Source organism: Nannospalax galili, unplaced genomic scaffold (genome assembly GCF_000622305.1).
Source record: "Nannospalax galili isolate Female #2095 unplaced genomic scaffold, S.galili_v1.0 scaffold698, whole genome shotgun sequence".
NCBI classification, from domain to species: domain Eukaryota; kingdom Metazoa; phylum Chordata; class Mammalia; order Rodentia; family Spalacidae; genus Nannospalax; species Nannospalax galili.
The window spans coordinates 1634898-1647724 of NW_008341886.1; the positions used below are offsets into that span (position 1 = coordinate 1634898).

The 12827-nt window shown below is 40.8% G+C and overlaps 1 protein-coding gene across 1 annotated transcript in view; it reads left to right on the forward strand.

Annotated features, from left to right (window-relative positions):
* Ctnnd2 (catenin delta 2) overlaps positions 1-12827 on the forward strand; it is a 1011454-nt gene that overhangs the window by 358794 nt on the left and 639833 nt on the right. The window contains 1 exon segment of the mRNA XM_017799239.2: positions 5975-6087. Within this exon segment, the coding sequence (XP_017654728.2) occupies positions 5975-6087 (113 nt within the window).

The window sequence follows — 12827 nt, forward strand, 5'->3', positions numbered from 1 at the left end:
ACACAGGTGCACTTACAAATATGCAGACAATATATCCATCCACACACGTAAAAATAAAAAATAATAAAATTCATTTTTTAATAAAAGGAAAAAAGCAAGGGAGAATTTGAGCAAATGGATTATTACCTAGGTAAATATTTAACAGTCCCTCAACTGACTGTTGGGGATTTTCATCCTTACCTTATTAGACTAGAGAGTTCCAAGAGCAATGTGTTGATGAAGACATGTCAGGGATCAACTTGTTTGCCAGAGTCCTGTAGAAATGTTCCCACATGTACTTCTGATCATGAAATATCTTCTTTGAGGGAATTGCTCTCTGTCTCTTCTACCCAGGAAGCTGTGACACATGATCTTACATCATTCATTCACAAGCAAATATTTTCTAATGAGAGTATATGGCAGGCATTTTGCTCAAAGATAAATCACAGATTAGAATGTGGTCCCTTCCAGATGATGTTCCTTCTGTCTTTCAGGGACACGGACATTGAATAGATAATGATTATAAATAAGAACTGGGCTTATCTGGTTGAGTCTTTGTATGGTATGGTTTCATCACACAGCATTTAATTTTATTGTTATTAATTAACAAAACTGTGTGCGTTCAGTGCATCCAACATACTTTGCAATGTATATACATCATGGAACAACTTAATCAAGCTGATTCAGCCTGTGTCATCTCACATTTCTGTAGTGAGAACATTTAAATCTACTTTCCTCAATTCTCAGGCATGCAAACGTTGTTGCTAATTCTCTTGAGCTCACCCATCTTCTCTGAAAATTTCTGACCTTTTACTAACATCACCATAAGCCTGTTTCCATAGACATAGTCCCTGGTAAACAGCCATTCTCAGTCCATGAATTCATCTTTAGATTGAAAAGCATATTTATGTGATACTTTGTGTCTTTCTGTTTGCTATATTTCATTTAACATTATCTCCTTCAGATTCATCGAGATTTTCATATTTGACACAATTTTCTTCATTTTAAAGACTGGCTAGTGTTCCACTGTACCTATGTATGACAGTAGTAGATCTTCCTTTCTAATATAATGGGGAACACTAGAGGAAAGAGGTCTTTTGATAGTTTCAGAAAGGTGAATTCCTGAGACTTCAGGAATTCACCTTTCTGAAACACTCATCAAATCCTCGGCTCTTTCTACTGTACCATACCATCATGTCTGCCGCCACTCTGTCAGGATATATAAAGATCTTCCTCAGCACTTGCACTGAGTCTTTTTGGGTGCTGGTGCACAGTATTCTTTTCTTCTTCAATATAGGAGGGTATCAGTGGAAACATGGACAACTCATCATGTTAATTTTACACAGAAAGACTCATATGTGTTTGGGAGCCACCTACTCACTTTTGGTTCTGGGCTTGTGTATGGGAGGTCTGAATGTTACGTTATTTATTTCCTGTAGAGCAAACATCACCTTCTACCCTGTGGTGTTTTGACTGTTTTTTGTTCTCTATCATAAGGTCTGACCTGTTTTTAATCTTTCCAAATTAGTAAAATAATCACTAATTTATTTTCAGCAATTCACCAGTCAGTCTAAATTTTCACCATCCTCAAATCAGCTTGTTCCTTCCCAACTGATACCGCATCACAATTCTAAATAAAATATTTATTGGAGGAATTAGTAAAATTATGAGTTTTCTGATTTCAGTATTCATAGTGATTAGCTCAGCCCCCTCAAGAGACTTTATATGCTTTTAGCCATTTGGAAACATTTAGCAAACTCCACTTAATTAAAGCAAATAAATTAATAATTTAGGCTCCTCAGGACAAAGTTATAAAACTATATGATAATTTTTATAGTAATGCTAATGTATTGTATGACTCAATGGTGTGCCATTCTAAAAGTGAAACTACTTATGTCCACTCCTCATACATTTTAATAAACTCTAGAATCATAGAACTGATAATTTTACAAATGTATTTTCCCTGTGAATCAATATAACATCTAAATAGTGGGAAAACAGATGTTTATCACTAGTTTATGTTTCTTAAAATGTCTTTTGCTGCAGGTCATCGTGCCCCTGATCTAAATTCCCATAAAACTTTGGTGTCTCTGGGCAGTTTCTATATTTCATATTTTGTGTCCTAATTTATATCATTTTTCCTTCACCAGAATCTGTGGAGAAGGCTCATAGTATACTGTTGTTCAATCCTCCTCTGTCCAACTCTCATTGCTCTATCCACTCCCCAAGTCTAGAAAACCTTTAAGATACTTCCTCTCTCTTCTTTCTGTGTAGTAGTCTTTCCTTCACTGAATTAATTCAGTACCACGTATCCATATGCAACTAGTGTTACATGTGTCACTGAACAGATTTGTGCACTTTTCCAGTTGATTTCCTGTGTACTCTCCTGGCTTGACTAGCAGAATGCCTCATCCTGAATGCTATTTCAGCTCAAAGTCTCTGAGAAGAAAAGTACCAGGGGTTTCCTCAGACCTGAGAGGTCTATTTCTCCTAAACACCATGCTCACTTAGAATGACAAGTTTCCACCCTCTCCAGTCTCAGTGTCCCCTAGGGCTGTAAGAGCACCTCCACTCTGGGAAGAAGCTAGGCTGGTCTAGATAACATTTAAGCTACATAGGGGCCCATACCAAGGAAAGAAATAAACCCTCAGTGGAAAGATTAATCAAGTAATCAAGTTATCTGTCCCATTAGTTACAGTTCTTCCCAGCCACAAGCTCAGTTGTTAATCTAAACTCATTTCTATGCCAGGATAGGGTGGTTATAGCCTGAGAGAGCCCAGAAGCAGCAACACACTGTGACTGAAACAGCCCTCCTCTTAATCCTTGGACCATTTTCTTGAGAAGAAGGAAGAAGTCACTGCTTATGATGCAGGAAGCCAGAAACCAGAGACAGCAGTGAGGAAACAGGACTAGAATTCACAGGGCCATATATGACTTCCTCAGAGGCGCAAGCTCATATTTAGAAGAGAGCAGAACAGCAATTGATGTACATAAACTACCAGAGGCCAGGAAAAGAACCTGCTGAAAACATGATGGGAAATAGTTCCTGGTGTTCAGTCAGGGCTGAGAATACATGCTAGCCTCCTCCAGTCAGGCTGGGAACCCCCACTCTTCATGAGGTACTATGGAGGGTTCCAGAAAGGTCTTGCAGTATAATTGGCTCTACATTAAATGTCCTGTTTCCCCAAACAAATATTAAACGAAAGACTCAAAAAAATTAAATTGCTTTCCAGTGATTTCATAGTTCCCCAGCAGAAAACTGGCAATATTTTTAGGAATGTGAAGATGTTCAGACCCGAAAAGGAAAATTCAAAATATTGTGTTTGAAGATCTCTATGTGTGGCAGAAGAGACTGAGATCCACACCGAGGAGATAAGTCATTCAGCTGGAATTGGCAGAGGCTACAACTACAAAATACAGCATCATAAGAGTGATGCAGTGTAGATAAGCTGAAGATAAGTCCAACTGAATGAATCAAATGAGACCATTGAGATATTTCATTTGTCGGGTTCTTTGATAAAACACACTGGGTAGGATTACTGAGGTTAAACACTGCAGAAAAAAGCTTATTATACTTAATTACAGCAACAGAGAACACACAGAAACACAATTTTTAAAAAATGCACAGTGAGCTGTGGGTCAATTCCAGAAGATTTTTTTCCATAATGTACCTTATTTGTACTGTTTCTGACCAAAATTCTATAGTAGTCTACACTGTTGTTACTTTATGCATCTGGAGATACGGCATCTTTTCTCTCTTCTTTTAACATCATTTTCTTTGTCTCTTGTTCTGCAAAATTTGATGCTAGTCCTTGATACATTTTTTTTTTACTTGAGATTCATTGAGCTCAGGTCAATCTGCAAATTTTTAGTTTCATCACATCTTAAAAATTCAATCATTATCTTTAAAAATGTTCTAATCTCTATTACATGCTGTCCTTCAGTGGCTCAAAGTGGGAATACTATTGGTTGTCCCCATCACTCCTGATCATTGACTGTTTTCATCCCTCCTGATCATTGATTGTCTTTATTGCTCTTGTCCATGACATGTTTCCCATCAATCCTGACCTTTGACTTTCTCTTGCCATTCCTGACCATTGACTCTCTCCATCCCTCCTTACCAGGACATTCCCCCATAGATAGTACTGACCATTGGCTGTTTCTCATCACTTCTGGCCATTGACTGTCTTCCATCACCCATGACTGTTAACTGTCTTCTGTCACCCCTAAACACTGTCTCCCATGATTCCTGACCATAAGACTGTCTCTGATCTCTCCTATATATGACTATCTTCTGTACTCTTGACCACTGACTGCTCCTTCATTCCTGAATCTGAGACCACCCCCATCTTTCATGACCAGTGACTGTCTTCCATCACTCCTGACCATTAGACAGGCATGAAGAAAGAACACTAAGAAAGGGGCTCCAAGCAAGCTGTGTGTCTTAGCTGTATGTCACCTGGTTTTGAACTGTGGATCAAGTTGTTGCACTGTGTCACCTTGATGGTCTTCTATAGCAGAATGAAAATACAACAGTCACAAATCACAAACTCCCATCTATCTGGGAAGAGCTCTGTATGGTCTTTAAATTCAGTGTCTTAAAAGTGTTAACAACTCAGGTTGGTTTCCTATAGCATGGGTGTCTTAGACTTAAGGCAGAATAGTGTCTAAACCCTGGAAATGAGAAAGTGTATATTCCTGTGCAACAGAGCCCCCAAAGCAATAGATGTTCAGTCTTTATAGAGGAGGATAGGCTATTGGGTCTAAGCTGCGTCCAGCAGAGTTCTTCATGTTCATTTCTTACCAGAAGTGCTTTCAGCTCTTCAGAATATGGAAACGAAAGAATGAACTTGAGCACGATGCTGCTTCAGTTTTAGCGCTTTAAGGGGGAGGGGGGCAGCTCATTGGCCAAGTGTCTTTCACATTAACCTCCCAAATAATATCAGCATAAAATAAAGTCCCTGTTTTAAGCCAGGGTCGGTGGCACACATCTTTAATTTTAGCATCACGGAAGTAGAGGTATATGGAGCTCTGTGAGTGCATGGCCAGCATGGTCTACGTAGCAAGTTCCCGGCTAGATACAGATAAACACATCCAACTTTAGGAGTTTTCATTCTCCAAAAATGAATCTCTACCCCCATCTTCAGGTTGAGATATATCTGTGTGGATAATTTATTTTTTTAAACAGTTAAATGTTACATTTTTTTAAATCCAGAAATTTTTGTTAAATACATGACTTGCTATATTTATTGTGCTGGTTAAACAATTGTATGGACAGATACAAAATAACGATTAAAATATGGGACAGAATATTCTAGTTGGGACAATTGAAATCCTTGAAGTTCTGACTGAATTATTTGCCTTTAGCACCATAGCAAAGCTGTGGTCCACTTTGCAGAAATGTATTTCATTGGTGTAGTTGACTGTTTTTCAAGATGATATGATCAATTTTTCAAACATGATGAATTTTGTAATTAGACTATAATATCTAGATTATTCCTATTCCACTAGAATTAAGCGTGATAATTATAGGCTTTAAAGTATTATCTGGCTTAATATATAACATGCAAACAATGTGGTGAACAAATTAATTTATAGAAGCAGTCAGAAGTTCAATAGAGAATCAACACAATTGTCTAAATGACAGTGATGAATGCGTTATTACGTATTAAATGTTACATTCTCTGGATCTGAGATATCCATAGCTGTTAAATGCTCATCATTTGCCGAAGTTAGCAAGATTGAGTTTCATGGACAGCATGTCATGTAATTCTCACTTCTAACTGGGTATGTGAACACATTTTACAGATGATGAAGATATTAAATAACTTATGTCAGTGTCTCATGGCCAGTGGGTTGTAACCCCGTGTTTGACTTTCACACCCATGAAACACGCTCTGCTTCTTATTTATCTGCCGCACCATCATATGATTTTGCTCTAGACTTGTGTTTCCTATAGATGTTAGCATTCATCTAGTTGGTGGTTTTCTTTCAGGAATTACAGTTTGAAAGGCTGACCCGAGAGCTGGAGGCTGAACGGCAGATCGTTGCCAGCCAGCTGGAGCGATGCAAGCTGGGCTCGGAGACCGGGAGCATGAGCAGCGTCAGGTATGACTGGTGCCCTCTGCACTGTCTGTGCTTCCAGTCGCCATCTCCCTTCAAACCCAGCCAGGGAACTGGAATGCTCGGTCAGATGTGGGAAAGACACTGTAGTTGGCCTGATTTTAAGATGCTCAAAAAGTGTCCAAAGTGGCCTGGCTTGTACTTGAAACTCTTTTAACAAAATTGATACTTGCCCTGAATGCAAAGTGTGCATGAGTTTATACAAAGAGGCTTTGCTGGCTGTCAGTTTGTTGGAAATCAGGAGATGCCAAATCATGAGCTCTTTGTTTTTCCTTAAATGACACTGAGCTGCAGGTTCTTGAGATGAGCATTTTGATATAACCCATATCGCTTGCTAATATACAATGCTTAGTTCTAAACTTGTCCCTCAAGAAGTGACCTCATATACAATGCTGTATGTGTGGCGATGTTTATCAATCTGTGGCTGGAAGTATTTGTTCACTTAGGAGTTTGTGAGACAGAACTAATGGAAACCTTCATTATTCCACCAAAGTTGACCCCACGTTGGCAAATCCTTTGGTCTTTGATTTCTTATTCCTATTTTCCCCACTTAAACTTCACTGTGTATATATTTGTACGTAACCTGCTTCAAGTCTTTCTGGGAAAATGTGTTAAAATTGTCTCCCTTTGGAATAATAATAATATTTTTGTAAAGATTTAAAATATCTTTTAAAAATAATTCTTTATAGTCACTTGATCACAAAATAAATTAGCCTCATTGAAAACTTGTGCTCATATTTAAGAAATAAGGATGTGCCTGATATGGTGGCGCATGCTTTTAATCGCAGCACTCGGGAGGCAGAGGCAGGCAGATCTCTGTGAGACAGAGGCCAGCCTGGTCTACATAGCAAGTTCCAGGCCAGTTGGGGCTATTACAGAGACCCTGCCTCAAAACAAACCGAACAAAAAAATCCAAAATAAAAACCCAAAGACTATAAGGGTGTGTACATGTATGGACATGTATGTAAAGAAAGATCAGTGAAGTTCTAGAAGATTTAATTTTCATTGTTCAGAAACATACTGTATCTTCCTATCATCTGTTTGGTGTGTTTGGGGTATTCTACAAGTGCAGGAAGGGTTCTGGGATGTGGAAATAGAACTGTGGCAACTAAACTCAGACATTTCTGTGACTAAACACCAGAGCAGTTGGTTTTTCCCTCATGGAACAGACTGAGGCAGTGAAGCTGGGCAGCACTTTCTCCTGTCCATACCAGGGGAGGAACCCATGTTCCTTCTACCTCAAGGGCCATGACATCCCCTGTGGGCTTGTCTTCAATCGCATTGTTAGTTGCATCAGTGCACACCCAGTCCACTGCTGTGAGCTAGTCCCATGGCCTGACATGAGTGGGAGGTCGGTCATGAGTTTAGTTGACTCCTCATATTCCAACATGAGAATGAAAATATGGAGTGTCACTAGGCTTCTAACATTGTTCTTTTCGTGGTTGGAGATGTTGAACCTTTAGGTAGAAAGTTTCACATATCATATTGGTAGACTGGCTTAATGACATGGGCAGGATATCATTTCTACTGCGAAGCCCTATTGAAGGCATATTAAAGCATATGTGCCTCTACATCCAGATATTTATTATTCACATTTCTCATAACTGTGACTAAATACCTGACAAAACGCAGCCTGAAAGAAGTGTTTATTTTGACTCATAGTTCAGAGGAAGACCATCCCTCATGGTGCAGAAGGTGGGAGGTAAGAATGTGGGGTGCCTGGCTACGTTGTGGCCACAGCCAGGAAGGAGAGTGATAAACGCTGGTGTTCTCTGTGTCTTCTCCTCTTTCCCTTTATGTTCAATCTGGATGTTGCCGCCTGTGTTCAGGTGGATCTTTCCTCTTCAGCAAAACCTCTCTGGAAAAGCGCTTACCCTCTCCTAGGTGATGCTGAATCCAAGCAAGTTGACCATGAACATTAACCATCATGCTCTGGTATATGTAGCTACTCAGCAGCATGTCTGGGGCTGCTCCACTGAGTCACGGAGAATCTCAACAGGCAGTTTAGCCAAAGCAAGATGCATAATAAGGGGGCTAGTGCAACTGTGCTCACTTTAGTTTTACCAGATTCACTGAGGGCGAATCAAAGGTGAGGGGGATGGATAATAAGTGTGTAATCATTTCACAGTGTGTTCATGTCTTTCTGAAGAACTTTGTTAATGTTGAGCACTGTCTGAGAAACAAGAACTGTCAGTTCATAGGTCTGTGTGCACCAGTAATGTGACATCTATTCTGCTTAGAAGCATGCTGTTTATCAGTCTGTCTTTCAATTCATATTGTCAGTTTTTGTATATAATACTTATAATGCTTATTAGTATTTATTAATTATACATGATAGTGGATTTCATTGTGACATGTTCTGCACATATCAAGGTATTTTGATCATATTACTCTTGTCCCATCCCATACTTGATGACCTCTTTCTTCTTCCCAGCTGGTCCTCCTTCTATTTTTATGCTGTGTGTGTGTGTGTGTGTGTGTGTGTGTGTGTGTGTGTGTGTGTGTGTTTGTCTTCTGTGTCTATTTCTGTGTGTCCTGTGTATGTTTGCCCCAATGAGTTTCATTAGGGTTGCTTACAAGAGCACAGGTGAGAGGTTATTTACAGGGGCCTGGGCAGGCACCTTACTAATGGCTACCCCACTGAAGATATTTTTTCTCCATTATCCAGCCACCACTAACTACTTAGAGAGCCTCTGGGAAGGTGGGACCTCATGACCGCTCCCCGAATCCAGCATTGTCTGCCTAGCCAGGATTAGGGCCTCATGAGAGGCTCCTGTCTCCAAAGCAGGATGTTGACGGCTCCAGTCTCGTGCAAGTCTTGTTAGGTGATCATAGATACTGTCAGTGCAAGAGTGTCATGCCCAGAAGATGGTTCTCTAACACACTACTCCACCTTCCAGAACCTATGCTCTTTCACTCTCCCTTCTACAGTGCTCCAGAGGCTTGGAGGGAATGATACTGATATCCTGTTTAGGGTGGAGAATTCTGCAATTATTTATTTTCAGCTTTTTTGAGAAGTTATATCTCTGCAATTACTACTTCCTACTGTCAAAGGAAGGGTCTTTGACTGAGGCTGACAACAGCACTAATCTATGGGGATAAATGTAATTATTTAAAAGGCACTTTGATGGACATATCATGTCCATTTAGCAAAATGCAAGCAGTAGCTTCCCCATTAGGGCCTATGATCTCTCCATCTATGGGCTCTTGACCAGATTTACAGTACTGAACATGAATTCCTCCTGTGGTATATGCCTCAGTTTATATTGATTATCAGTGATTACCCTCATAATAGACTTGCCACTGTTGTACCACTGTAGACTGTATGCCACAGTGGGCATATGTGTCCTGACCAGTAGATAATGTAGCATGCAGAGTCCACAGCTGAGTGAGGCTGTTGATGGCAGTTCTCCCCCGGTAGCCTGCACAGCACCTTCCCACACTTTAAGGGCTAGTCAGCAAGGAGGGGGCGTCCATCTCAGCAAGGAGGAGGCGTCCATCTCAGCAAGGAGGAGGCGTCCATCTCAGCAAGGAGGAGGCGTCCATCTCAGCAAGGAGGAGGCGTCCATCTCAGCAAGGTGGAGGCGTCCGTCTCACTTCCAGCTTGATTTCTCTCTGTCCTACTTCCAGAACATGTGGTGTTTTGGCAGTGGGGTCTAACCATCACATTTTGCTAGGGAAGCAACTGCAGAGCCAACTACCTTTATTTGGGGGTGGGGAAGCGCAGGAACCTCCCTGATGAACAACTCATAGGCAGGTAGCCCATTCCTGACACTGGGATTCTTCATTTAAAACCCTATGGACTTCTGGGAGCAGCTTTTACCCACACAGGTTATCTCCATTCAAACTCTCTTTTTAAATTTGATGTTTTAATTAGTTTACCAAGTGTCAGGTTTCCTTATGGCTTTTTCATAATGAGGGCTTTGGAAGATCCCCCTCACCTCCTCCTGTCCCTCCGTCCCTGTGCATCCCAAGACTGAAACCTTTCAACTACATTCACTTCCCCCTTCACGTTCATGTTTCCCACCACTCTCCCCACCCTGAAAGCCTCTTTCCCCCCTACTTTGTATGATGCTTTTCCATGCTGTGCATCTTTTAATTTACTTCACCTACCCCCAGTTTCTGTCAGGAAAAGCGTGCTATTTCCTGGGCTTTAGCGTTCCAGTCACTGGCAGGATATGAAATGGATGTCTGACCCAGGCATGATTCATCCAATGACTAGCCTGTGAAAAATTGGAGCAGGAGACTCAGAGTATGTGATATGCAACAGAGCTTGCTATGGGACAGTAGCCCTGGTGACTGTGAGCTACGGGAAACTCTAGTAACAGAGAAGCCCAACTCAGAGGGAGAGACGGCGGATCCTAAAAGGCAGCGGGACTCTAGTTTTGTTTTCACCAAGAGAAGCTGCAATTGATATGATGTGTGGCTCTATGACAACACCAGATTCTCTTGCTGTATCTGATGTCCCTGGCTCATGTCCCTTGATGCATCATCAATAATCTATGTTGAATGTGTATTAAATGACAGTACTAAGTGAAGATGACACTAATTATTTCCCCTTGCCCTGCACAGTCTTATCTAGCTTAATTATCTCATACTTCAAAAATCTCTAATGTATGACCCTACATTTGTATAACAGAAGCAGTAGGGAACCCTTGCAAAGCTGTCACTGTTCTTGTTTGTTTGATGTTAGTGGTGAGGGTAATACAATCTACTTGTTTGCACAATTTCAGAAAGGAACCTTTGGAAATTCAAGTTTTTATTAAAAGTGGGAGACTAGCCTAGTTATAACATCAAAAGGGACATATAAACAAAAACAGAATATCAGCATACCAAGCATATCAGTATTTTTTCCAAGGAAGACAGTTTATTTTGTTTTTTTATTCATTTTTTATTGAGCTTTTTAAAATTTCACACACCATTTCCCACTCAAATCCAGACAACCCCCTCCATCCATGCCTCCCTCTAACCCCCCACTGAACTCTATGGACTCGCCATACATGCTGAGTCCAATTCATTCAGGTGTTTGTACCCAAATGTCCTTCAGTGCAGATGAGTCCACTGGAGTCTAGTCAGCCCATCCACTGTCGTATGTACGTCATCCTCTCCCTCACCCAGCAGCAATCATTCTCAAATTGTTCTCAATCTAGGGATGGCTCACCACCTATTTCTAACCTCCCCATTGGGCCCTTCTGTAATTGAGCTAACATGGGTCCCATGCTCAATTCCACTACTGCCACAGGCTCACATGAGCAAGCCTCTAGTGGTCCGGGCGCCTCCACCTCCCTGTGTTCATGAACATTCTTCTACACTGGTCCCTGAGCCATGGATGTATTGGTGAGGTTCCATATAGGAAGGAGTCCCATCCTCCACTCTTTAAAAGTTTGACAATTCCAATGTTGAGTTATACCTCTTAATGGGTGGGAGAATTTTTTAGAGAAATTGAATCAAAGTTGAGTAGTATATTACATAGAGAAATGACTTACATAATTTCCTCTTCCTTCTGTCTTGATTAGTGATAGGAAATTCTTCAGTTTGGTTCCTAAGATCTTTTCCTGGTAGTCATATCAATATCTGAACTTTGAAAAATGTCATTTGTAAGCTTTTATAACAGTCAAAGGAAAAAGATAGTGGTGATAATTTATGATAATACCAATAATTACAAGAAACATTTATCTTATTCTATCTATGTGGGGACCAGTACTCCTGAAAATTTTACATGTCACCTCATTTTATAACTGATGTTAATCCTTTCAGGTAAAGTGTCATCATTATTTTCACTTTGTCTAAGAGGAAGCCAGGGCTGAACAATATAGGAAGAATGGATCTTTCAGAGGACATCTGATTGGGATCTGGCTACATTGGCCATGGAGCAGCACACAGAGGCTGGAGGGGGCAGTGGACATAGACATAGTAAGGTGTAGCCAGTCTTGAAGAAGATTGTCTGCAGATGGGTTGTCAAAGGCCTCAAGGTTTCACTGAGTAAAGTTCTCTCAGGGAGCTGGTGTTGGACATTGGAAGGTCACATACAGAAGGAGCTTGACATGTCAGTTGTCCCGTTGCGAGTACATACAGCATCATGGACAGTACCTCTGCTGCCTCCGCTGAAGGCAAAAGATAGTCAGCACCAACCTGCAGAGAAGCAGGTGGCTGTCTGCTGACATGTTCCCTGCCTTGGCATAGTCTCTTGCCACTCTTATAAGCTACCTGTGGAGAGAAGGGTATCTAGAGGAGACCACATCAGGAAGGTTTCAGAACATCTGAATCTCTGACTCTCTGACACAGTTGATTCCTCTGCTTAGGTCCTGGGGGTATAGCAAACAAAGAAACAGTGTCCTGTCTGAGGGATCTCAGGTTAAGTCCCTGTACCCAGTGCATCACATGTTATATAAGAGGAGAAGCAGGTGAGTAGAACATTAGATAAAAATGTATTTGAGTAAAGAAGGAATTTGTTTTCTCAGTTGATACAAAGTCTGAAGCTAGGTGGAGTTGTTTGGTGTCTTAATAATACCATGACTTGTGCCAACCTTTCTGGAAGTTTCCTGGTATTCACTCATGGTAGTAAGAGACTGTCTCTGGATTTAAGCACTGTAATGTCACCCATGAGCATACAGACTGAGAAGTAGAGGGTCTTGTTTATTTTCTCTCCTGCCTTTTCTTCACATACAGGTGAGTACATACGTGCACATATAACATATGTATAGCTATATAGTATATTGATATAT